General features: G+C 37.2%; 1 protein-coding gene across 1 annotated transcript in view; it reads left to right on the top strand.

Annotated features, from left to right (window-relative positions):
- ARHGAP15 (Rho GTPase activating protein 15) overlaps window positions 1-27,240 on the top strand; it is a 677,082-nt gene that overhangs the window by 15,902 nt on the left and 633,940 nt on the right. Inside the window, exon 2 of the mRNA XM_070476258.1 lies at window positions 15,402-15,580. Within this exon, the coding sequence (XP_070332359.1) occupies window positions 15,416-15,580 (165 nt within the window). The 5' untranslated portion in view covers window positions 15,402-15,415. The remainder of the gene's footprint in view (window positions 1-15,401; window positions 15,581-27,240) is intronic.

Here is a 27,240-nt window from a genome sequence, read left to right as displayed (position 1 = left end):
TGACTAGCACATTTACTTTATGAAAAAACGTCTGTTTATGTATAACCTTTTCATTTAGGTCCTTTTGTTTGTCTGCCTTTCACAACTAGGCTCATTTTCCTTGCTTGGAAGAACAAACTCTTCTGCTGTCAGCCCTCCTCAAAGCATTGTTTTAACCATTAAAATGTCTCCAAAATTTAACTTTCCTAAGTAATAGCAAATATAATAATCTTTAGTTTCTCTGACTTTCACAAAATCATAAAATATCAAATACAGATCAGAACATCTATACTTGCAAAGGATGAATTGTCATAGGGCAAAGAAAAGAGCGTTTTGGTTTTGTATACCTTAGGTGGCAATAATAATAGTAACAGCAATTTAAACATGTGCACACATGCATACACACACTTATATGTGTGAAATTCTTAGTACATAGGATGAGGAAATGTAGCACAAGTGTGGTTGTATAACCCATCGTGTTATCTCTTAATAGATGATTATCTCTTTTCCAGAAGTAGTCATGAAAATGGATATAAATGATATAGGAGGACACAGAGAAAAAGAACTACTGTTCAATAATTTTTAAATAGGTAATCTGATAGACATTTTAAAATTCTATCATTTATGAATTCCTTTTTCACTTCAAGATGTCCAAGCCAAAATCCTATATTTTGCTTTATGAGGGGTCTAAATTAAGACAGAAATTTGGCTAAATTACTTCAAATTACAGTAACAGTTAGCTGGAACCTAGTTTGATAATTCATATAACTATCTCTTCTAACTCCTACTTCCTGAGGAGAGGCCTCTGAAATCTACTTTGAAGAAGGACAAGCAAAACAGGACTTATTTAAGTGGGAAAATAGCCCCTAAACAAATCCTAGGTTGAGGTTCCTAATAATGCAGCTGAAGCTCTTCAAGCAATTATAGCAACATCAGTTCAGTTCAGTTGCTCAGTCGTGTCCGACTCTCTGCGACCCCATGAATCGCAGCACACCAGGCCTCCCTGTCCATCACCAGCTCCTGGAGTTTACTCAAACTCATGCCCATCGAGTCGGTGATGCCATCCAGCCATCTCATCCTCTGTCGTCCCCTTCTCCTCCTGCCCTCAATCCCTCCCAGCATCAGGGTCTTTTCCAGTAAGTCAACTCTGTGCATGAGGTGGCCAAAGTACTGGAGTTTCAGCTTTAGCATCAGTCCTTCCAATGAACACCCAGGACTGATCTCCTTCAGGATGGACTGGTTGGATCTCCTTGCAGTCCAAGGGACTCTCAAGAGTCTTCCCCAACACCACAGTTCAAAAACATCAATTTTTCAGCATTCAGCTTTCTTCACAGTCCGACTCTGACATCCATACATGACCACTGGAAAAACCATAGCCTTGACTAGATGGACCTTTGTTGGCAAAGTAATGTCTCTGCTTTTTAATATGCTGTCTAGGTTGGTCATAACTTTCCTTCCAAGGAGTAAGCGTCTTTTAATTTCATGGCTGCAGTCACCATCTGCAGTGATTTTGGAGCCCCCAAAAATAGAGTCTGACACTGTTTCCACTGTCTCGCCATCTATTTCCCATGAGGTGATGGGACCAGATGCCATGATCTTAGTTTTCTGAATGTTGAGCTTTAAGCCAACTTTTTCACTCTCCTCTTTCACTTTCATCAAGAGGCTTTTTAGTTCCTCTTCACTCTCTGCCATAAGGATGGTGTCATCTGCATATCTGAGGTTATTGATATTTCTTCTGGCAATCTTGATTCCAGCTTGTGCTTCTTCCAGCCCAGCGTTTCTCATGATGTACTCTGCATATAAGTTAAATAAGCAGGGTGACAATATACAGCCTTGACGTACTCCTTTTCCTATTTGGAACCAGTCTGTTGATCCATGTCCAGTTCTAACTGTTGCTTCCTGACCTGCATACAGGTTTCTCGAGGCAGGTCAGGTGGTCTGGTATTCCCATCTCTCAGAACTTTCCACAGTTTATTGTGATCCACACAGTCGAAGGCTTTGGCGTAGTCAATAAAGTGGAAATAGATGTTTTTCTGGAACTCTCTTGCTTTTTCAATAATTCAGCCGATGTTGGCAATTTGATCTCTGGTTCCTCTGCCTTTTCTAAAACCAGCTTGAACATCTGGAGGTTCACGGTTCACGTATTGCTGAAGCCTGGCTTGGAGAATTTTGAGCATTACTTTACTAGCATGTGAGATGAGTGCAATTGTGCGGTAGTTTGAGCATTCTTTGGGATTGCCTTTCTTAGGGATTGGAATGAAAACTGACCTTTTCCAGTCTTGTGGCCACTGCTGAGTTTTCCAAATTTGCTGGCATATTGAGTGCAGTACTTTCACAACATCATCTTTCAGGATTTGAAATAGCTCAACTGGAATTCTATCACATCCACTACCTTTGTTCGTAGTGATGCTTTCTAAGGCCCACTTGACTTCACATTCCAGGATGTCTGGCTCTAGGTGAGTGATCACACCATTGTGATTATATAAGAGCCTTTAGTTAAGCAGCCTAGAAATGATACAATTTAAGATATATAATAATGGAGGATATTATAGTATCTTCAAAGACTAGCATTGAAAATCCAAATTCAAAAACTTTTAATTTAAATAATGTGGACTGCTAAGAATTTTTACTATTTTGATATTCTTGACTTCATGAAAGAAAGTTTTACTGCCCCCAAATTTCAGATTAAATTTGAATGAAAACAGCAATATTTTGTGGAATCTGTTTTGTTCTCACAGTAAATATCTTTTGATGTTTAACAAAGAAGAGGATGGTTTTCCAAATGTTCAGATTGATGTTGTTTTACTCAAACTTAGTACGTTTATGACATAAACAACAACAACAACAAACACTTGGTGAAATTTCTACAATAGACCTAGGTTGCTTGTGGTATAAGCTGACTTGATTTTTCCTCTATGTAAAATAATTAATTTTGCAGCAAAAGTTAGGACTGGATATATGTTCTATATAGCTAAACATCATGTTTTAATTAATCTCAAATAAGAATTCACAGTATTACTTACATGTACCTAGGTGTCTGTGTGTCATTCTATAGATAATATATAATTAATGCTAAATCTATATACTAAATAATATATATTTATTTAGCTACCTACTCATTTCTCTTCTTGCTGTTCTCAACTATGATCCACACACCACTCCCCCAAAACACCAGCATATTCCAAAGGGAAGTTTAATTCCAGAAAACTTAATTAGAGCAAAAATATTAACAAGTATGAACCTAGTATTAACAAGTATGAACCACTGGTCTTTAAAAATAAGATACTGTAGTAATTAGAACAATTTTAGGACAATGAAAATGTGAAGTAAAAAAAATACTATATAATTCTGTCAATGTTTCTCATCAAAGTTCAGTGTGCATATGAATCACCAAGGGCGGTGGCCAAACATGTTCTTTCTCAGGCTCATCCTCAGTCCTGCTAAATGGAAATATCTTGCGAAGGTACAGTGAAATATGCATGTCTGTGAAGCTTCTCATACTGATCCTTGAAAGTCACTGCTCTATAGCTGTCAGCTATCTTCTTTCTCACTACTAGAGTCTTTTTTTTTAATTTTTAGCTGAAGTTGAGTTATTTCTGACCCTGCCTCCCAAGGGAAAGCTTAATGTAGAGGATCTTTAACTAATTCCAGTGAAATGGAGTTCTGTGAGTTTAATAATAAATTGTAACAAGTGATTATGTCTTTTAGTCTGCACTTAAGATACACAATACAAGTATGTTACCTCCTTGTTTACAAGTCCCAGTGCCTCAGGAAGTCACACCTTCTTCATTAGCCATTGTTTTGTCCCTGACTACAATATCCTGTATTGGAAAACTGGTCATTCATTGCCTCATTCTCTTGCTAAGATTAAAACATCACCTCTCTACTAACAGTCTCCTATGTGGGTAATCGAGCTAGCTCTGAACAAATACCCAATGTTCAGAACTCTGACTGTAACAAACCTCCTAGCTGATAAAAATCTGCAAATCTGAACTTCTGAGGATTGCTCCTCTAAGAATGGGTATTTTTTCCTATTTGTTAAATAAAGCTTTTTATTCAAATTGTATCCCCAGTTACCAAATATTTACCAAGACTGTAACCAGATAGTTCTGTAATTATTAGACTCAGTGGCACCTACTGTCGATACCTGTGGATAAGAGAGCTTTCCAGCATCTGTTCACTTCAGATGTAGAGCCAGGTCCCAGGTCCTTTTTCACCTAGATAAATCACAAGAGATTACAGTTCCTTCTAATTAAATATATATATATATTTACACACACACACACACACATATATATGTGCTAAGTTGCTTCAGTTGTGTCCGACCCTGTGTGACCCTATGGACTGCAGCCTGCCAGGCTCCTCTGTCCATGGGATTCTCCAGGCAAGAATACTGGAGTGGCTTGCCATTTCCTTCTCCAGTATATATATAAGTTATTTCTATAGAAAGAACATTATCCTGCCTCATACCAAACAGCAATTATTTCCAAAAGAATCACAGTTCTAAAAAGAAGTTTAAACACCGAAGCTTTTTAGAGGAAAATACATGGTGTTTGTAGCCTTGGATTAGGCAAGGATTTCTTAAGAGGACCAAAAAAGCACTAATCACAAAATTAGATAAATAATACATTGGATATATTAAAGCTAAACCTCTACTAAAGAAAAGATAAGTGAGTAAAAAGCAACCTACAAATAAAAGAAAAAATCACTATTGTAACAGATATACTAAAAAAAAAAACTTGTATCCAGGATCTAAAAACAGCTCCTACAAATCAATAAGAAAAGGACAATTTTGCACAGATATTTCCAAAGAATATCAAATAGCAATCAGTTACACAAATGAAATTTTGAGAGAAATAAGCCCAACAATAAAAAGTATATATTCTAGGTTTCTGTTATATATAAGTTCAAAAATAGACAAAATTTAAGAAGATAGAATGATGGTTATCATTGATGGGGTTGGGGGTGGACAGTGACTGGAAGGGAGCTTCAGAGGGCTTTTGGAGTGCTGTTGATGTTGAGTTTCTCGGCTTGGTTGTGGTTACATGAGTGTGCATTCAGTTTGTGACAATTCATGTTACACAAACACAGGCATACACATACACACACATAAACACACACACACAAAAAAACGATTTAAAATGTATTTTATGCATATGTTATTGAGCAAGAAAAAAACCATTTTTAAATGCATTTTAAAAGTTATTCTGAAATATTTATATCTTAATGGTGCTATCATTATCACAGCAATGGACCATATTACTGTCCCATTCTCAGACATGTCCCTTTGGCACTGAAATCCAATTCAATCAATTCAGAGTTTGAAGACATGAGCATTAGGGAAAGACTAATAGGATACAATAACAAATTTGCTAAATAAAACAAATGTCAGCCACATTTTACTACTGTCGATTACTGACTCTCGTTAATTACTGTTGAACACTAATTATGCAATATGCAGCTTCCCCATATTTTAACTTGGGTGGGCCAAGATGGAGATAGAGGGAGCCTAGTGTACTGCAATCAAAGTGTGATTAGATTTCATCTGCTTGATAAAAGGGCTTCACAACTGAGTCATGTCCTTTAGGAAATAAATGCTATAGGACATGAAATTCCAGGAAACAACAATCACAGGTTGAAATGCGTATTTTTGCACTTGATACACTTCCAACAAAGATCAGAGAGTCAGGCCTGTCCCAGAGAATGAGACAGCTTGTTTTGCCAGTTTTTTAATTCTGTGACTGCCAAACAACTTGTTGTAGAGCTCATGCTTTCTCCTTAAGTGACATTTCATCATCCACTGCCCTAAGATAGTCACCCTGTTTTCCCTTAATTGATACTTGTACACAAGAGGCGGAAAATGGCTCAGCATTTCTTGCTAGATTAGGTCAAAACTGACAGAGGAAGCAGAGAGAAGATTGCATTACTTATACCCCTTATGATTTTCTATCTAAGGAGATTGCCATTTCATAAAATTTCTTTTGCTGCCTGAATATCACAATAACACAATAACACAAGCATTTAGTTCCTATTTGCTTTTCTTTCTTCTCTTTTTTTTTTTAACTGCTTACCTGGTCACCAGTGGGAAATTCGTAAACAGTTCCACTAACTCTTAACTTTATTTTTCTTCTTTGTCCTTAATAAGATGTAATTGTGTTCTTGGACCTCTCTTCCTTAAATGCTTCATTTTGTCTTTTCTATGGAGCCTTTACTTTTTCTTTCATTTGATTTATAACCAGAAGCATTAAACATGCCCCTGAAAGTTCAAAGTGAGGTTCCTGAACGTTTTTTGATTTTGTTTTTCTCGGATTGTGGGGGATTCTTATCATAAGATTAATGTTTACAAATAGATGTGGTGGTATTTATTCTGATTCAAAGTTAATTAAGAAGCATCCCATGAAAATGCTACTGTTCATTGTGCAACCTCAGTGACTGGGGATCCATTCTTCTGGGTCTCTTTTCACCAAGTCTCTTGGAAAGAGGTTATGTCTTTAACAAAGTCATCAACAGGTCCCAGAATCTATAAGACAAGCCCACATTCTTTAATAAAGCAGTCGTGTTTCTATGCATGTGTGCTAAGTTGCTTCAGTTCTGTTCAACTCTTTACAACCATATGACCTGTAGACTGCCAGGCTCCTCTGTCCATAGGATTCTCCAGGCAAGAATACTGGAGTGGGCTGCCATGCTCTCCTCCTGAGGATCTTCCCGACCCAGAGATCGAACCCGAGCCTTATGTCTCCTGCATTGGCAGGTGGGTTCTTTACCTCTGGCATCACCTAGGAAGCCCCACAGTTGTCCTAATCCAGCTCTAATCCACTGTCTGTATCTGGCTTTCCAAACTATCCTCTCCCCTCTATCATGTGTTGTAGATGTTCACTTTGCTTTTCCTTGAATTTTTTTACCTCAGCCTGCACTGCTCTTGAAATCCCTTCTCTGCCTTTTGAATCCTGTTTACCATACAGTTTCAAGTTTATCATATGATATCAATTTCACCATCACCAGAAATTGCCCTCAGACCCATTCTCTATTGCACTCTAATCAGACTCCATTGTAAGTAAGCATGTGTATGTCCAACTCTACTCCAGAATTTTTAATAATTTTTGTAGAAACTGTGGGACCTAGCAAGTCTGTTTCTCAGGGTAGAGGCTCAATGATTATATGAAATATAAAATATGTTGCATTTCTCTCAGTAGGATGGAGACTAGTGGGCTAAGGTGCCTGGGGAGTGAGCACTAGCAGCCTGATACTAAGGTTGCCTACCACAGTTTCGTTCAGTACTTATTCTACTAAAACACATTTTATATTTTGCTTGTCATTTTCGCCATTTAGGATACCCATGTGCAAAGAGAATAACTGTATTATTTCCATTTATCCATGAAGCTGACTGCCTGACTTTGTCAGTAAATGCAGCATATCACCCAGATTTCTTGATATAAGTTAACTAAATGCAAAGCCTTATTATGACATTTCCTATATGTAATGCTTGTCCAATGTTACCCAATGGTGTGGCTATGGTCAAATTCCTTTACTGTGATCTTCCTTTCTCATTATATTTGACATTTTTGAAACTGAGTTTTATTGCACTTGCTCTGCTTGTGAAAATGGTCTGGGGAAATTAGACTTAATAGAGATGTAGAAGCCACAGGGGGGAAAAAAAAAAAAGAAAAGGAAAGCAAACTCAAAGGAAAGTGAAATTAAAATGTTATTTTGGTAAATGGCTGCTCTGGTGGAGATGACAAACAATCACAATGCAAGTTAATTACTGACCTATCAGGAAAGTGTAGCATGGAGGTTGTGCCACACGTTACTGCTGGAGCAACCACAGCCACAAGTCATTTCCACAGGGGAACAAACAGGCTGTGCCTTACCGCAGATCAACAGAAGGTCTTTCTGGGGGACAGAAATGAGTTTCTCACAGATACAATGTCTGTCTGTGGAGTTTCCACACACTCTTAGTAACCTGGAGAAAGCTCTTCCTACACATTCCGGAAAAGGAATGGGGTCATATTGCCACAGGAGTTCCTGTGTGTTAAGGCAGAGAGAACCTTGGCCTTTGGTGGTTGTGGTGACCATACAGCTCACTGCTACATAGTGGAAACCCAAGCTAACACCCAAGGAATGGGAAAACACTGGGGCACACGCAGTACTTAGCTCTGAGATACTTCTCCTCACTAAGTCTTTAGTGGGAATCCATGTCAGGCGAGAGAGTCCTTCCATTTAGAGAAAAAATATCAAGCACCCAAAGAAAATGGAAACTGGAGGGAGACTTTCTCTGTTGTTAGAACACAGAACCCTGCTATATCCCAAGATGGTCATTTTTTTTTAATAGAAAAAGAATGTTTATCTGAAATGGAAATAGGCTAATGTTCATATTTTTAAAATTTTGTATGATTTTCCAAATATACTTTAATGTTGACTTCAAAGGGTATGAAAAGCATTGCTTATTTGCAGCCTCTAACTTACCATGAAGTATCCTTCATTCATTGGTCCTTAGACCCACTGGCCAGAGTAAGTTATACATATTCTTTTTAAAATAAGAAATAAATTTGATCAGAAGCATTTCTATTGGTAATGCTTTCCTGGGCTATGTACTCTGGCCTTAACTAGGTTCCATACTTATTTTCCATTTCTGTATTCTGCAAACATTTATTAAGTCTTTGTGGTTTTGTCAGGAAGCACAGGGACGTAAATGATTAAAGACTTACATGATCTATACTTAATATGGGTGCTCTACGATCATTTTATCCACCAGATCTCCATCAGATTTCCTTTGGAATTCTTGTTACCTTATTTTTCCAGACACAGTTTCCACCTGATCTGGGGGTCTGCGACCAAGGCAAGGATGTTTGGAGATGCAGCACTTGAGATCTGCCCTGGGACTACATTGTACAGGCTGGGACACTTTGGGGGAAGAACCATCAATAGCCTTCAACTTTAATTTTCTCTGCTCTGTGGCATGGAAATAATTTCATAATGTCCATTCAGTTTCTCCTAACTCAAATAATTCTTAATATACTTTTATTTTAATGTTTCTGATGGGAAAGAGACGTCAAAAATAAACTTTCTAACTCAAAAGGGCATGCTACTCAGACTTAATGTAATTAACAGAGTGCAACAGATAATTGACAGAGCAGCTATGAAATCTGGAATTAGATGAAATATCACATTCATTCCTATTTAGGTATTTGCAGTGTGAGTGGGAAAATCAGACCCAAAATATCACTGAGCCAAGTCTGTTGAGCAGAGCCAAAGTTTGTGGGGCTCTTAAGAAGTGCATTCTCATCACTGTTTCCTGTTTTTTAAACAATATTGAAAGTGGAACTAGTGTAATATCACAGGCTATTCTTGCTCTTCTCTTGGTACATATAAAATCAGGAAGTCTAGAGAAATTATGAAGGCAGCCTTAAGTGATTTACATTTAAATTTCTAACTCAAGGATGTTTATTTGGACAGTTTTATAAAATAAAGTTGACATTTTAAACACATGCAAAATGAACTAATTCTTCAGTATTTTCCTTAGGCATCCACCATGCTTCTGTGTGCCTCCTGTAAGACTATAAATGCATTAGTCATCATTTTTTTCTAATAGAATTTAATAACAGTGATGATGATAATGATGATAAGATGTTATAGAAGGAACACAGGAAATACTGAATAAGCATATAGATCACATGAAACAAACTTAATATGACATATAGTTAGCAGAATGCTTGATGTTCTAAAACTGTATAGAAATAAGCATAGAAGAGGGCTTCCCAGGTGGAGCTAGTATAAAGAACCTGCCTACCAATGCAAGAGACAAAAGAGATATAGGTGCAGTCCCTGGGTTGGGAAGATCCCCTGGAGGAGGGCATGGCAATCCACTCCAGTATTCTCGCCTGGAGAATCCCATGGACAGAGGAGCCTGGCAGGCTATGGTCCACGGGGTCTTGAAGAGTTAGACACGACTGAAGTGACTTAGCATACATGCACAAGTCTAGAAAAATATTGTTGATTTTACGATATACTCTACCAAATCTAGAACCTTGAGTGTCAGTGAGAAATGAAAATACAGGTGGAACAACAGAATATGATTTCAAAACCCTATGCATATTCTTGGAATCATAACATAAAAAGACTCACTGATTAGAGCTCTTCTTTGCCTCTCTTAACACATACTGAAATTAATACTTCCAGGTTCCTGGAATTATATTCTTCCCCTGATGCTGGAAGCAAGTCGTGATGCACCCTGGGCTTTGAGGGTTTCTTTCGACTCATAGTTGGGCAGACTTTATAATGGAGTTTGTTCCCCTAGAAACTTCTTTCATAAAGACTCAAAAATTAGAGTACCATGGCAGGCCATCACATCCCACAACTCCAGGAGACACCATTTACTAGAATACAATCCTGATCTCCTATCCTTAGTCACAAATGCTGCCTGCCTCTACATGTACTTAAGAACACACACGAAGTAGGATAACCAAAGCTCTTCTACTATAAAATGTGTTCCCATGTAGCCAGAAGAGTTTCCAGTGTGAGACTCAGGTAAATGTTTCCTGAGAGTTAATGTGAAATCTGACTAATCATTTATGGTATTGTGTTAATTGCTATAATCACTCCTCTCCCATATATACATCTAAGTGATTCACTGAGCAGATGGATTAAGTAAAACATGTAAGTAAGAATTAATGATGGCATTTCAGAAATATTGACCCTGTGGTTGAGATGGGGCCCAAGTAGATGGGAGGGCTTTGGCAGTCAAAATGTTAAGAGGATCATAGTGTTCAAGGTAGAGGAAAAAGAATATTAGGGTGTGGGCAAGGGGAAAATGGGAAAGTTGAAGGAGTCTAAAGAGAAAGAACTGTAAGTGGGATCTGAATATGACTTGCAAAATTTGGTGTCACACAGCCTTATCCACTTGGTGTAAGAGGTTTCTAACAGGATGAAAGAGAATAAATCACCTCTGAACCCACAGAGTACAACAGTTAGAAGTTTCACAGCCACCAGTGCAACTGTCATTTCTGGCAACTGTATTTCCTTCCTCCTCTGCCTTCCCCCTTCCTCAGTTTCTGCTGAGGGTGAGGGGTCCTGCTTCCCTCTGTCTTGCACTCAATTCATCCGTACAAGATGTTTGTGTGTTATGCCAAGGAAGGCCCTCTTCCCAAATTCTCTTCCTCAGAGTGTCTAGACTACCTTGCCTCCTATAGAACTGGTTGGCTTAGGAGGGTTGAGGCTTTCAGCTAATCCTTCAGCCTGATGAGAGGACAGCAAGATAATCAGACTTACCCACACGGAGACTAAATGCCATTTCCTTCATGAAATCCACCACTTGTCTTTTCCTTCAACTTTTTGGTACTGTAGTTTTTCTTCCTAACACATGTCAAAATTTACCTGATAATTTTGCAATTATTTTCATACCTCTGTGCTACCATGCCCTTTGCCCAAAATGCCCAACTTGTCTTAATTTAGCTCCAGCATTGGCTGGTCTTCTTTTGCAGACTTTCTGTCTCCACACCTCACCATTCCACCAGAGTCTAATGCCTTTGCTTCTCTTCCCACCTGGGCACAACTCTTTTCTCATTTGATTTGATTTATTTATTTAGCACACTCACTAAACTACTATAAAGCACTTGGTTGAAGCAAACAAAAAACAAAAACACAAAAAAGAACCTCTACTGTAGTGTCTGTCACTCAGGAAAGTCTCAATAATCCTTAAGTAGGTAATTTATTTTCTGTGGGGAAGAGGAAGTTTGTGTCATTTTCTGTATTCTTCTTAGAGCAACATGAAACCACCATATTGCAGATATGAGAATAACTATAAATAGTATCAAGGGAATACCTTTGTAAAACAAAATACAGAAGATGTTGAATAAAGAGAAAAAAATAAGAGTGCAATGTGTTTTCAACAAAATATGAACTGGGGTCAGTTGGGAAAGGAAGTGATAGCTAGAGGAAAGAGTGAAAGAAGAGAAATAACATTAACCAGCATAGGGGGAAAGCAGCTTAAAGAAAGATCTAAAGGAGGAATTTTGAAATTCCTTCCTGCAGATTGTTCGCTAGAAAACAGGTGAGGAAACCAGATAAGAGTCTTTTTCAAGAAATCCAGCCTGTTGACGGAAACCCATCCCCAAACAAATTATGGGTTAATTGTGAAATCAATACAAGAATGCAGATGTTGATTGGATGCTGAAATGTGTGCAGTCTGAGGAAGCAACATTTCCTATAAATGGCACATGGTGAGGCTATGTAAATTCAGTGGCTTCACGCTTTTGGTCAGAAGATAGTGGCTTTAGCCAGAGTATTTCCCTCACCAGTGTGACAAGCACACTATCTTTGAAGTACAAATCCAATGAATAATGTGGAAGATCAAGCCTTGAATGAACTCCAAGGAGAATGCAGATTCTTTTAGAAAAGATTTATATGTTTAATCCTTGATTCTCCTCAAGCATCATCCACATCCCTTGGGCATTAGATCATACCAAAGCATTTACATTGCTGCCTATTTGCCTGAAACTTTGGAGCTCTGTAAGTCTGCAGTAGTACTTCTCCAGCTCACAGTTTTTTAGCACAGCGGTATCAGAAGTGAAAAGGACGGTGCAGATCATAGTGGTACTCTTGGCTGACCATGCACCCTCACAGTTTTCTTCCAAAGATAGAACAAGGGGCCATGGACTTGTTCAAGGTCATGAAGGTGGACATTAGAGACTGCTGCCACTATAAGTCATCATGAGTTCTTTTTATGCAACTAGTCTAATTATAATGAATCCAAGGTCTCCATCACAATCACAGTGCCTAGATTCTCATTGTTTCATTCATAATTACTTCATTCACTGAAACTCTGAAAAAAACATGCTTTTATTAGTAGCACTTTATCATTGTAAAAAATCTATAGATTTGCTTTATTTTGAAATAACATCTTCTTGGCTATGAAAAATTGATGGCCTCGATAATAATACACAGAATAAAACCAAAAATGTATTATCCTGTACTGGGGTATATGGAAAAATAACTATTCATATCATCTGCCTTTGATTGCATTTACTTTTTAAAACACCCTGATATATTTAACCTTCTATATCTTATTCTAGTTATATATAGAGGTAAGTTCCCTTATGCATACATTAGTGGTCGGGTTCGATCCATTTAAAAATTCTATTAAATATAGTTCTAATCATGTTTCTATGGAATAGTGGGGATAAGACTTCCTTATTTTATTACTTCAAAGTTGTATTTCCAATGTTGTCGAAAGAGTCTTTTTATTCTCAATTAAATAAGTTTTTAAAATATGTCACTCATAGAATTATGAAAATGAATATATTTTAAATAAATGAAAATAAAATAAATAGAAAAATAATTTGGTTCAGGAATTCTTAATACAACTATCCTGTAAACAACTTAGTTGAGACTTTTCCGGTAGCTCAGATGGTAAAAAATTCACCTTCAATGCAGGAGATCCAGTTTCAATCCCTGGATCAGGAAGATCCCCTGGAGAAGTTAGGTATTACTAAAGTACAATGAAGTGCAGTTGTTTAAAGTGTACAATTTGATCATTTTTAATACTTGTATATTGTTGTTAAACCATCATCACAATCAAGATAACAAACACATCCATCACCCCCAAAAGGTTCTTTGTATCCAGAGTCTACCCTGTCCCTAGACAATCTTTGTTTTGTCTGTTTACTTTGTTAGTTTGTATTTTCAAAAATATTGTATAAGTGAAATCCTAAGTACTCAATGAGAACTTTTTAGGGAGAGGGATTGGTTTCTTTTACTCTGCCCAGGAAGTTTGCAATTCATCCATGTAATTGCATGCATTAGTAGTCCATTTTTTATTGTTGAGTTATATTGTGTAGATAAACCAGAATTTTTCTATCAATTCATCTGTTGGTGGACTTATGGGTCGTTTTGGGGTTTTTTTTTAGTGAGGGGGTAAAATAAATATTCCACTTCTTTGTGTTCACTGTACTTAAGAAAATTTTTAGTCCTTCCAATACTCATTTTTCTTCTCTATAAAAACATGAGTATAATGTGAATATCATAGGAGCTTTGTAAGGATTAAACCAGCTAAATGCCTGGCACATAGTAAATACTCAATAAATATTAACTTTCTTTGAATTATCAGTCAGTTGCCTAATTGGTATCAGTTTTTCCTGATACCACTTTTCCTCCCATTAAAATGCTTTTATTTTTTCCTAATTATTTTCGTGTCCACTCAACCAGAACATTGCTAGAATTCTAACCTGGTTGTCTGTCCAACCAGTGTAGAGGTACCAATACAATTGGCTCCTTAAAATATAATCCTTCTTTAGGATTATGTTGACTTCTAAAACTGACTGATGACAGTTTTTTCTAATGTTGTACCCATTTGACCACGTTAGCGCTGAAGCATCTATATCGGTGAGAGATGGAGGCAACACTCAGGCTAGAAACGGGTCTGTTTCTAGAAACTTAGAAGCTATATTTGCATTGCAAATGTTCTATTTTAAATGAGTGGATGTATTCATTTGAGGAACTTGTGGGCAGGAGCAGCTGAAAAGGATTATGTATTTGGGAAGCAACTAAAAGCCCTCTTGGTCCACCCACCCAATTTATTTTCTTTGTTTTCTTTTTCTGAAGTATTCTTGTTTCATAGTCACTCCTTTAAAATTTGCCCATGCTGGATTTTCCTGGCTGAATCAGACTCCTTCCAATAAAATAAATGTAAATAAATAAATAAACAGTGTTGTTGTGTTGATTTTCTCTTTCTTCATAAATATTATATTCAATAAGTTATTAATACTAAATCTAGTTCAGTTGGCAGATGGCAGTGGACAAAGGAATTTTAATTTTTCCCTGTGGATATTCCAAGTAGAGGTGGGGGCTGGGACTCTGAACCAGGCTAATGAGGCCAAGCCAACATATTTGATAGTCAGTGGGACCAGCTTGGTTTGCTCTAAAGCCAATTTTATACACTTAAATTTGACCTTATTCACAGTTTTTTGTTTTTTTTTTCCCACTAAAAAAAAAAAAGGTGCCAGTAATAGTATCTGAAAGTGGTGTGGGATGGGTTGGCTAACAGATCAAAGACATTGTGAATGAAAAAAGCATATACCCTGAAGATGCTTAGTTGGCAATAGAATTTCTATATAAGGGAGATCATATTGTATTGTCATTAGGTGTTTCTTAATCAAATTAAGGAACTACACAGAATTTGAGTGTATTATATATGAATTGAAATCCTCTGGCATGCATACAGTTGGAATATAGAGGTCCCAACTGATAAAAAACAAACAAACAAAAGAACACACTGCAAAGTAACTAACTTCTTCCTCACCACTCAAAGAGGCAGAGACTTTATGCCATTTTTGTACCTTAATGATTAATAGAGATGTCCACTCCACCAGGAGTTTTTCATAGAAAATTATGTATATTTAGAATAATATAATGCTTTTATCTTTTATCAGGATAACACTGTAATATGCAGAAATCTACAAATTCTGATACCCCTGTGGAAACACTGAATCCCACCCGCCAAGGCACTGGAGCTGTGCAAATGAGAATCAAAAATGCCAACAGCCACCATGACAGGCTGAGCCAAAGTAAATCTATGATCCTCACCGACGTTGGGAAGGTCACTGAACCTGTAAGTCAGATACCCCAGGTTCCCTGATACAGAATTTTATAAAAAGTAAAAAGAGGGAGGGGGGCTAATTAGCCTTGTTTTATTTGTTTTTCTAATGTGCATGAGAAAACTGTTTTTGTAATGCATTTTATCTTGCCTACTTATAGTCATAATAATATCCCCAGTTGCAAAAGAAGCGCTGGGCTTAATCCAGAGTGATAAAGTGGATTTGGAACTAGACTGAAGAGCACCTTTGACTCATTTTAAGGGCCTCCACTATCATGCTTCAGTGTCATAAAAATAATGAGGTTATGCTAGCGTGTGGCGTTTGTACTTCCAAATACAGTACATCACTTTGAAGAGCCAGAGGCTAAAATTAGCTAAGAATAAACTGAGAAAAAATATATTTTTTAAATGTGAAAATCTCTTCCTTAAAAATCTTCCAACAATATATGATATTGGAAATTTCAGTCTGATTTGGAATGAGTTTGAGCGGTGGAAGTGGTGTGGCAATTTAAGGTTTGGAGAGGAAGCCATTTTGTCTCCATAATGTGTCATTAGGAAGATTTGAAATAAAATAGTTAGAAATGAACTCTACTGCCAATTGTGTCCCTGCCCCTGCACTCATCCTGAGCCACTAAACATACTGATTGCAATGAGTCTCCTCTGGTTAATTTTCTTCCATAATGGTGGTAACTTGCAGCTGAGGCCATAGGATGTTACAAAATTATTTATGCAATGTTAGCCACTCTTTTGGACCCCGGATCTGTTTTGTTGCTCACAGTGAGAGCAAGAGCAAGAGATAGGTTAGCCGGGGATAGCCTGTGAGTCCCAGTCACCCTGCAGTAACATGTGAGCTATTAATTGAGTGTTCTGTTAATATCATAGGGGCCTATGAAATATTCAGCTCCCTAACTGAGTTATTAAATGAGATCAACTTGCTGAGTAGCATGTTACTGATTATATTTATTCCCTGTTTTTCACTTGAATTTCAAGTGCAAAATTAACCCACCACAATTTCAGGAGCCTGAGGAATATATGATTGTAACTATTCTTTCTTCAGGTATTATAGACAGATTTAGCATGAGGAAGCCAGTGATTATATTTTGGAAGTGAGAAATATGTCCCTGGATAAGGTTCTGAGAGAAACATTTTTCTTTCTTTCTTTTCTCCTTTAAAAGTATTGTCTGCTGGGAGGCACAACACAGTCAGCCTGACTTTGAAACCTGCTAAACCGTTCCTCAACCGTGAACTTGAGACAGTGGTTAGAGTAAATTATTGGAATCTCTATAATGTATTATCAGTAAGAACTGTACCTTTGAAAAAGTTTAAAAGTTAAGTATATTTAATGATGCCTAACATATTTTATTGGCTGTGTTTAACAAAAGGCACTATGCCGCAGTTGTTTTTGACAAGCATGAAAACATCACAGCATGAGACTGCAAAAGGAATTATGGAGAGAAATTACAAGTGATCCATCTCTCAATGAATTATCCACCTCAATAGCCCGCAGAACTCAGCTACCAATTAACACCTACTTTATTACATGTTGGGATGTACTTAATAACTTTCATGTGTTTATGCACTATTACCTTGACTGATGCCTCTTGTACAATTAGGCATAATTGGCATATCAATATGCAAAAGTTAAAAGGATTAACCCTCTTAAAACTAATGAGCATTTCTGTATCCAGCTGCTAAATGAGACAAAATTAGCATTTTTCACTTTTGGGCAGGATTTTATCATGCAGTTTCTCATTGTTGATATTACCTTGTTACATAACTTTAGTTTGGGGGGTTGTATGCTGGACTGCTGGAGAATCAGAGTTTTCCAAAGTTAAATTAGCTATAATTATCGCAGCTTTTGTTTCCGCATGCTTAGCCCCGGCAATATGTATTCCTCGATAAGGAACAAAAATAAAAGTTACTTTTGGTTGTGTGTGCTCAGTGCATAATTATATAAAAGGGGTATTTTAGTGAGGATATGTCATTTCACCAAGAAAACTTGGCTCAGAGATACTGTATTGAAAGCTTGCCATGGCACTAATTTTCTTTCTGTCTCAGTTCTTTTCATCTCTTTTTTCCATGCACAATTTTCTGACTAGATACTGACAGAATGTAAAGTATTTTGGCATATTTATTCAAACAAGCCTGTTAAAGATATCTGCTCAAGCTAAACTAAGAACTTGATTTTTCAGAAGTTGGAAGTTGGGATAAGGTCAAGGGGGAGATTTTGAACCTAGGAAAAGTGGGCAAAAATATACACTAAAAGGTGTGCAGAAGTTCACACGTAGCATGATTTTCTGTAACAGAGACAAGTACATTTAATCTGTACAGAAAAAAATTGAGTATTTAGAAACCGTATATGTATTATGCGCCCTATTTCATATATTTGACATATATATACTATTCGTTACTGGCATACCAATTATGCAAATTAACAAGGACTTAGACTATATAATAACACAATCTGATATTACATTACTATGATTTAACTTATTATAAAAAATGATAGTAATTCTAGGGTCAGATTTATTATGTAATTTTGTCATTAATTTATAAAGTCCTCTTTTTAAATTTGATTAATTAAAGTGTGTGTAGTAAGACTGTAAACTCAGAACATAATATAAAACTCTCATATATATGTCATAAGAGCATATGTCCTTGATGTATTAAATCGAGGAGTATTTGAAATGCCAATATAAACATTTATGCAACCCTAAAGTCTGCAAACACAGGTGAATTTACTTGTTGAATTAAAAGTTTCTATTGCCTAAATGCTGCAGGGAAGCATTCCAGTAAAACAGATATCAATAGTCCATTAGTATTTTATTGGTGGCATGCATCATTTTCTTTAAACACCAAAAAATCATTTTTATGTGGTTCATAAGATTGACGCCTTTTCAAAATTCAAAGAGGCCACTTTGCTTTCTAAGAAATGTTGGCGAGATGGAAAGTTTGGACATGGAATGACATGGTTAGTAAGAAAATTGCGTATCTGTGAGAACGATCTGGAGGTCTTGGTTTGGTGGGGAGGGAATGCTCTTTGGTCTCAGTGATTTGTTATCTCCCGCCCCCTGCCCCAAGCACCAGAGACCTCTTAAAGGTGGACTGATGGTTTACCCGAACGTGCTAAATACGGAAGCAGAAGGCTGAGTGAGCATAAACAGGGGCAAGTAAAGTGTGGGGCGAAAAAGGCTGATGTGCAATCTAGCGAATACCTAATACAAAAGGTTTAATGTGACTTTGATGTTATTTGTAAGAGGGATGCCCAGCCTACTAGGCAGCTTGAAAATAGATATTAATGAAGAATTTAAATAGCCCAAGTCAGGAAACTGCAGACATAGGATTTGCAGGCAGGAGCAGTTCTGGCATTTAATACTGGTGTCTTAAGCAGCATCATGTATGAATATTCACCATTTCCAGCTTGTAAACCCCACAGAAGTGCATCACTCCATTCATAGCCATCATAGACAAGAAAATGTTTTATTTTTATTAGATTTCAGATAAAGACTTAGATCAAGCCATTTCTAAACATTAATATACAAGATTCCTTGTTCTGTTAACAGTGTTCCTTCCTTTTTCTTTTCAATATATTATAAGGGAAAAAAAGGAAACAATTTTCCTTTGTTTCTTACTTCTGTGATTATAGGATACTTGCCAAAGTTGTGGCTAGCTAAAAAGGCAGACATAAAAATTGCTACTAAAAATATAAGCCTTCTGTTTAGCAGAGATTTTGAGAAATATTATGAGGCTGTAGGACTTATCCCTGTTTACTTCAAATCAAGCTTATAGTTAGGTTTGAGGCTTTGTTTGTATAAATTGTCCTGAAGTGGATCCTGATATTCAATTAAAATGACACTAAATCACATTGAATTGATAAGACTTGGCATCTCAAACAAAGGTAATTGCCCGTATTGGTTTTATACAAAAATAGCACTGCTTGGAAAATGTGCAGCCAACACAGACTGTCAACTCCATTTATAGATCAATATGTGAAAACCATTGATCAGGCAGGCATGTATAACAGTAACACTTTGCATTTATTTGTTGTTTTTATACCACATTAAGGCTTACAGGATTATAGGCTTCCTAAATATTTTGACTTCCTCATAAATATATGATCTGTTGCATGTTAATTAAATGAGAGTCTGCAGCCATTTCTAAAATTGTTTTTAGTTTGATGATTTCCTTTTATTGCTGTGGATCATATGATCTGAAAATGGATTAGTTTCCTTTTGCATGAAGATTATTAAAGCTTATTTTTAATGTGTCCTATTTAGTATAAGATGTGGCTGCCTTTTTGCTTTGAAAAATACAGATACAGAAAATTATTTTCTCTTAGCGAGTGGCTGATCTTTTTTTATTAACTGGGCATTCTCAGAGCTCAGGGTAGAATTATTTCCTGACATATTTTGCACATGTTGTAGATAACGGGTCTTCCTGATTTTTCCTGATAGAATGAATTTGTTTTCTTTCTTTTCTTTTTGTCTAGCTCTGTAGTACAGGCATCTAATCAAACATGTGGAAAACAAACTGATCATCTCAATTAAATTCTAGACACACACAAATATAATTTGAATTCTATTTTCCTGATTGGAGAACAAGCCTTACGAACTGTTCTTATACACTGCATTCTGCAGTTAAATCTTTCTTATCTCATCAATGTAAGGACAGTGTTTTGTTCCTAATCTTTATCGAACTATTGTGGATGACATTTGTAAGCCATTTTGGTTTATGAGGAAAAGCTGGAGGACAGTGGAGTGAGACTCTCCATAGATCCAAATCTCAGATATGACTACGAAATAATGTGTCTTCCACTGCAATTTTCTTTGCCACTGAGAGGTCAGTTTTGTTGAGAAATCCTTTTATATCCTCTAAATACATGAGGACTACTGCTTTCAAGACAACACTTGGTTTTATATACAATATTAAAACAATAATAGAGAAACAAGTTTTCAGAAATAGCCCCCCACCCCCAAAAAAGAAAGAAATCATGATATTCAAAGGTTACCTAAGGTAACCAGTCTGCTGTAAAGCAGAAGAAAATATTTATTAGCTAGATTTTTGACTTTTGCATAAAATGCCCTGGGGTGGGAGGGAGGAAAGAAGAATCCAAACCACTAGAGGTTCCTTTCCTGTCCTTGCCATCCTGTGTCATCTCCTGCTGTGAAAATCTTTAACTCTGTTTACCAAGCACAAATTGGACATGCCAAAGGTTCGGGAAGTTTTCATTGACAGTGTAGTCTGTACTTCAAAGAATGAGCTGGGGCTCTTGAGTTCATGTTCGAGCTTGCGCGGTTTCCATTTTAACTTGAGCATAGCTAAATTTGTTTATAATCTCCTACTGATTGAACATGGCGCTGAATGTACATGAGATACATTTTTTTTTTAAGTTAGTCCTCTGATTACTAATTTGAATCCAAAACTCTAACCTTGTTAGCATCTGGACTTATTTCCATAATAACAACCCCTTCAGAACCTACAAAGTAATGAATAATTGACAACAAATGAAATGTTTTGATAGTTGTCGGCACAAAGCATGTTTAATGTTTTGTGTTGCTTCCTAGCTAATTATGTAGATGACACATTTGTCAGACCTTGACTGCCATTAGAAACGTGTTTCCAGAGGGGAGAAAAACAGGCTATTCATAGAGTAATTAACTAGAATGCTCAATGACCTGTGAGAGATTCAAATCGCTGCCAGTTCAGACATTGTTTTGTTACAGAAGCAGAGGGGTAATTAAAATTCCAAATTACAGTCCTATGATGGAGCATTTGTTTGTTGACAGTATACTCTTACTCTAGTTTGTTAATTCTTTTTTAAATTGCTTCTAATCCATTTTATAGCTTTAGGAGTTCCGTCTTTGAATTTACTGACAACTAATATTATGGTAAATGGTACTTCAATGGGGTACTGCCTGCCTCACAGTTTCAAGGGAGCACAAGGTGGGTGGGATAAAAATAGATCCTTCCCTAAACTGATATATCAGGTGCTGTCAGTGGGAATGCCACTAAACTGGAACATCTTGTTAAATACTGCATTTCCAGTTCTGTGTTAGGGGGAAATGTCCTGGCAGAAAATAGAGAGATAAAAAGGAAAGCAATGATGAACATCTAAAAAGGAGGAGAAAATACTCTCCCAACAAGAAATGGTTGATTAAGGTGTTTTACTAGACAAGGAGGAAGAGAGAAGAGATGGGGCTGAGGATGATGATGGGGAAGGTGTTGAGATCAGTGCAGAAGATGTCTGTAAAGGGCTCTCTTGGATCACTCAGAAAACGGGTGTTTCTACAGCAGTAACTTCCATCTCAGGTCAATAATAAACTGTAGGACAGGGGTATCACGCGTTAATTTTTTTCACAGCATTATTGGCATAGTTTACAAATCTGCAAGGCTAACAGAGTCTAAAAAAATCAGCTCAAGAGAAATATTTATTTAGGTTGCTGAAAGTGAGAATATAGTTTTATTAAAAAGATCTGACAGAAGTCACACGGTGTTTGACGCAGGCGAGCTGACAGAGGCATCCAGTGAGCGCTGATTATCCCGAAGTCACTGTCAGCTAGGATTGATTTTCACTTTCTCCGTTTATGTAACGGTTCCTGTAATACAGCTGACCCCGAGTCACGTTACCTTGTCATTTCTCTGCATGGATCAAGGAGAGATGAGCTGAAAATAGCTAGACACTGACCTTGAACTTGCCAGAAAAGTGAGAAGTGACAGTGGGATTTTTCTGTAGTGCATGTACAAAGATGAAGCAAACGGGGCCTTCTGTCGAGTTCACCGCAACAGCACAAGGGGGCAGAGCAGCACTAGAGATTTCAGGTAAGCTGCTTCTGCACCAGCATGTGAAGGCTCTGCAATACCAAGCTGAGACAGAGGTCTCGTTTTCACATCTTAGTGTAGACATGAAGGAGAATTACTGATGAATCAAAATCTCAGGTCCCCTGATGTTCATAATCAGTAATCTTAAAGTGTACATTCTAATTTAAAAAAAAAAGGTTACCCGATACTCTGTGTGGCAGCAACTATGCTTTTCCACCAAATCATTCGCAGCATCTCTTCTTTAATTCATATACTACTCTTCACCCTTAAAATAATTTTGGAACCACAGTCACTATTATTAAGGGGGGTTTATGGCAAATTCCTAAGATGATATGAGTCATTTCAGGTACAGTTGTATCAGAAACTGGGAACAGTCTTTTTAAACTTAGTTGTCGTGGGTTAGTAGCTAAGTTGTGTCCGACTCTTGCGACCCCATGGACTGTAGCTCACCAATCTCCTTTGTCAATGAGATTTCCCAGGCAAGAACACTGGAATAGGTTGCCATTTCCTTCTACAGGGTATCTTCCCTACCTAGGGATCAAATCTGCATCTCCTGTATTGCAGACAGTCTCCTGAATTGCAGGCAGATTCTTTACCACTGAGCCACCAGGGTTTTTTATACTATTAAGTATCAAAACCCCCAAATTAAAATTGGACAGTGTTATATGATGATTATAGGCATGAAGAGGTAAAATGCAAGCTGCTGAATAATGCTTGCCATTTCTGTTTTTATGTGCCTTGTACATTTTCCCATTTTAATACTTGCCTCACTTTTCAAAAATTTTCTTTTCTTAGATCATCATTATAACTTTGATTAACCTAAAGCACAGTATGTTCAGAATATTGTCCTTTGATTGTTAGCACTTAGGTAAGTTAAATCATTGTTGTACTGATGCGGAATGTTTCTTATAAATGACACTCAACTTGCCAAGTGAAGCAGAGAACTGAAGCAGATTGGGAAACAGAAGAACAAACCCTGACTTTATCCCCTCGGTTGTAAGTGCCTTATGTAATGGCAAAATAGTATCTCTGTGTGCGTGGCTGCACAATAACATTGCAAACCTCTACAGTAATAAGATCCTTTCTTGCCTATAGTGGATTCTTTCTTTGTGTTATACATATATAATAAATATACATACATACATCTCTCACTTCAGAGTGAGAGGGACATGTATATAAAAATTATATATTGGAGCTTATTTTTATATTCTAGGAAAAAGAGTTACATACATATATCTACAAGCTGAAATATCCAGATTGCTACAGCACTCTTCTTGCAATAGATTTAACTCAGCACAAACAGACAATGTTAAGATCTGAGAAATAAGTAGAATTCCAATAAATTTCAGGGATGAAATAAATAGATCACTTGGTTGCCAGAAATGAGGTTGAAAATACTCAGAACTGTGTCATCAGAGATCTCTAGTACCTTGTGTTTGCCCTCACATAGAAGATGATAGCTTGTGTTGTTGGAGCATAAGTCCTCCAAAATAGGTCTCAGGGTGTGTGTGTGTGTGTGTGTGTGTGTGTGTGTGTGTGGTGTAGGAGGGGTGGGGATAAGGCGGACTTACAGTTACAAAGTTGATGTGTCCAAAATTGATGTCTTGAAGGCAATCCTGAGGAAGAGTCACTTTCCTTTAGAGTCACACAATCTACCCTGCATTTCTGTTCCTCAGAGTGTGCAGACCTCATGTGTGCCCTCTCCCAGGTGGTAGGAAGCCCATCTCTAAAGAGTGGATTAGCTTCTGCTTCTGAGACCAAGGCATACATAAAGGTGTTGGCTGCTAAAACACTTCCCCAGAGTTGTCATTCCACCACCCTTCAGTGTATAAGGCTTTTAATAAGGGACTCTAGTCCCTCATGTGTTCAGATCCAGTTTATTGTTACCATCTGTTTAATTACACTCTCAGGTTTGTGTTGGGAAGCATGAAAGTATGTTATCCAGCCTTTGAATCCTGGTGTTCCTAAAGAGATGTGGCTAAAGTGCATGTCAGTTTTCAAAGAGCATATTAAAAACTGATAAGCAGAACCGTCTCCAAACAACACTATGTAAGAAAAAAAGACATTATTTTTTATATTAATGCATGTTGCATGTAATAGCAGATGTACAGTGATGTGGCACTCTCTCCCAGAAATGATGCCATTTTCTTTATGCACAAACTCATATGCTTCTTCTTTGTGAGGATGGATTTTTATGATTCCCATTCACTTCCAATGCGCTGGCAATAAGTTTATTGGGGAAGAGATATGGAATTTGAGTTGTAATAGGGTGTATAGTTGTCATATGTCAGGCAAGTTTAAGGATATGCTAAAATGGGAGATAAATAATGAGAAGAGACTCTTTGGGGAAGGTGAAAAAACCCTAGCGGAAGTTGCTTTACTCTTTCTCTTCCTCCCACTCATTATTATTATTGCATTTTTTTTTTTTTTTTTTTTTTTTTGAGAAACACAAGCTTTTTTTTTTTTTTATGGTAGTTCCTGTAGTCACCATGATATGGTACATTTTTCTGCATGTAAATACCTTTGATAAAATTACACTGACTGACTCAGACCTCTTACTCATTTATGTGCAAATTATTTTATATACCAGCTTTTGGGTGAAATAAAACTTAAAATGAAACAAAGCCAAATGCAGGTCTTTAAGTATCAAAATGTTGTAGAGGTCTGGCTCTGAAAACCAAAAGGAAATAAATTGTTTATACTTTCTAAGTAAAACCAAAAAAAAAAAAAAAAGACAATGGCTGCTAGTGTTTTATTTCTTTTGTCCCTGAGGAGATGATTTCAATAAGCTAGTTTCCCTGAGATTTGAAGATGTTTGATTAATAATGTGTTTGAAAATGTCCAGAAGTACTAGTCTTATTTTTATTGTGAGTGCCTTCCACAGTACCATAAACACAAACAACCATGGTACTGTTCATTTTTTTTTTTAATTCCTTCATGAAGAAACCAGTGCTGTTCTTGCCTCATAATCTTGTTTCTATGGAGGAGGAGGAGGAATAGTGATGACACTAACTTTCCTCCACTCCTTTTGGACACCTGACCTGCTTTCTTTCCCACAGGGTAAAAGGAAACTGCAGACTTCATATTTCCAATGAGAAGGGACATGTGTCTCCTTGCATTGAATTGTCTTAGATCATATCATGTAGCACAAAGTGACCCAATAAAGGAAGACAGGAAAACAAAGTGACAGTTTTGTTTGCTCAAATATAAACACCAACATCGAAACACGGGGGCAAATCCTAGAGGTCCAACTGCCAGATCACAGGAATTAAATAGCAAGAGGTACTGATAAGTAGTGATATTCTGTACTTAAATAAAATGTGTTCAAGGCGTAGTCAATAATCACCAGGGAAAGGATAATGAATAAATAAGCTTTGTCCAGGTTAGACGAACTGATCCATGAGAAGGTGAACCTAGCTTTGACAATACATCACCCACTGTGGTCTTACCTATCGATCATAGCCTGGCAGTGGGTAACCTTACATGACAACGTCCTCTTTCACCATGTATTATTGACAGCATCAATGCCAATAACACGTGATCAAATAGAACGGAAAGAACTTTACATTCCTGGATGTGCTGTCTTTAACCTCCGTACTTTTAATATTATCCTTTCAAAAAAGAAAAAGACATTTTCTTTCTTGTCTTTAAAGTAATAATGAATAAGATTTTTACTGTCACACAGATTATTAATTTGGCATCTTTTTGGTTCTCATCTATAACACATTTTAGATAATAAAACCCTGAATATAAGGGACCATTATAATTGATAATGTTATCCTGGAGTACTACATCTTACATAACAAAAATCCTAGAAAATGGCATCCAGTGGTATGTTCTAAGGTCCCTTCATTAGTAATTTCCTGCTCACAAAGTTATGATCATCCCAACGCAGGCTCTGTTTGTGTCCCTTTAAGAAGTCCCAGAGTGGAAAATGGGTGAGCAGGTCAACTACTTTCATTCGCTCATTCATTAGTCCATTCTTTTTCATTTGGCAGATATTTATTGGCAGCTATCAAAGACTGCTTTGAAAACTGGGGACACAAAGCATAAAGGTTCTCTGTTCTCTTAGAGTTTACATTATAATGAGGTAGAATCTGGGCATAATACCCCAGACTCATCCTGTTTGCTTCCTAGATATCATCATTGTCACCACCTGCTCTTCCTCATCCTCCATACTGATACTAGCATTGCCTACCTTTCACCTTGCCACAAATATTGTATACAGTGTTTAAAAGATACTTATGAAATAGCAGAACTTCACTGTCTCTTCCTATAGATGCATTTCTGTGGGTTGTAAGTCTCAAACAAGAGGTTTTTGCCTTTTTTTTTTTAATGTGAAATTGTGGAACTCCAACCTGATTTTGGAGAAGGCAATGGCACCCCACTCCAGTATTCTTGCCTGGGAAATCCCATGGACGGAGGAGCCTGGTGGGCTTTAGTCTATGGGGTCGCGAGGAGTCGGACACGGCTGAGCGACTTCACTTTCACTTTTCACTGTCATGCACTGCAGAAGGAAATGGAAACCCACTCCAGTGTTCTTGCCTGCAGAATACAGGGATGGGGGATCCTGGTGGGCTGCCATCTACGGGGTCTCACCGAGTTGGACACAACTGACACGACTTAGCAGCAGCAGCAGCAACCAGATTTTAGCCTATTAATACTTTAAACTCTCCTTTGCACCCGTTGGTCTATTTCCCATGTAAATACAATATTTCCTTTAGCAAATACAAGTTATTAAAGTTCTTTCTTTGGTAACAAGTCGTGGTACAAGTGTTCCCAACTGGTTCAATTTATAATGCCTTTTTATCCATTGCCCATTCTTAGTCCTTCTTCCCTAGTTTTCGTGAACTTAT

Source organism: Odocoileus virginianus, chromosome 13 (assembly GCF_023699985.2).
Source record: "Odocoileus virginianus isolate 20LAN1187 ecotype Illinois chromosome 13, Ovbor_1.2, whole genome shotgun sequence".
Classification (NCBI taxonomy): domain Eukaryota; kingdom Metazoa; phylum Chordata; class Mammalia; order Artiodactyla; family Cervidae; genus Odocoileus; species Odocoileus virginianus.
The sequence above is the reverse complement of the archived record's forward strand: the minus strand, read 5'-3'. Positions and strand labels throughout refer to the sequence as shown.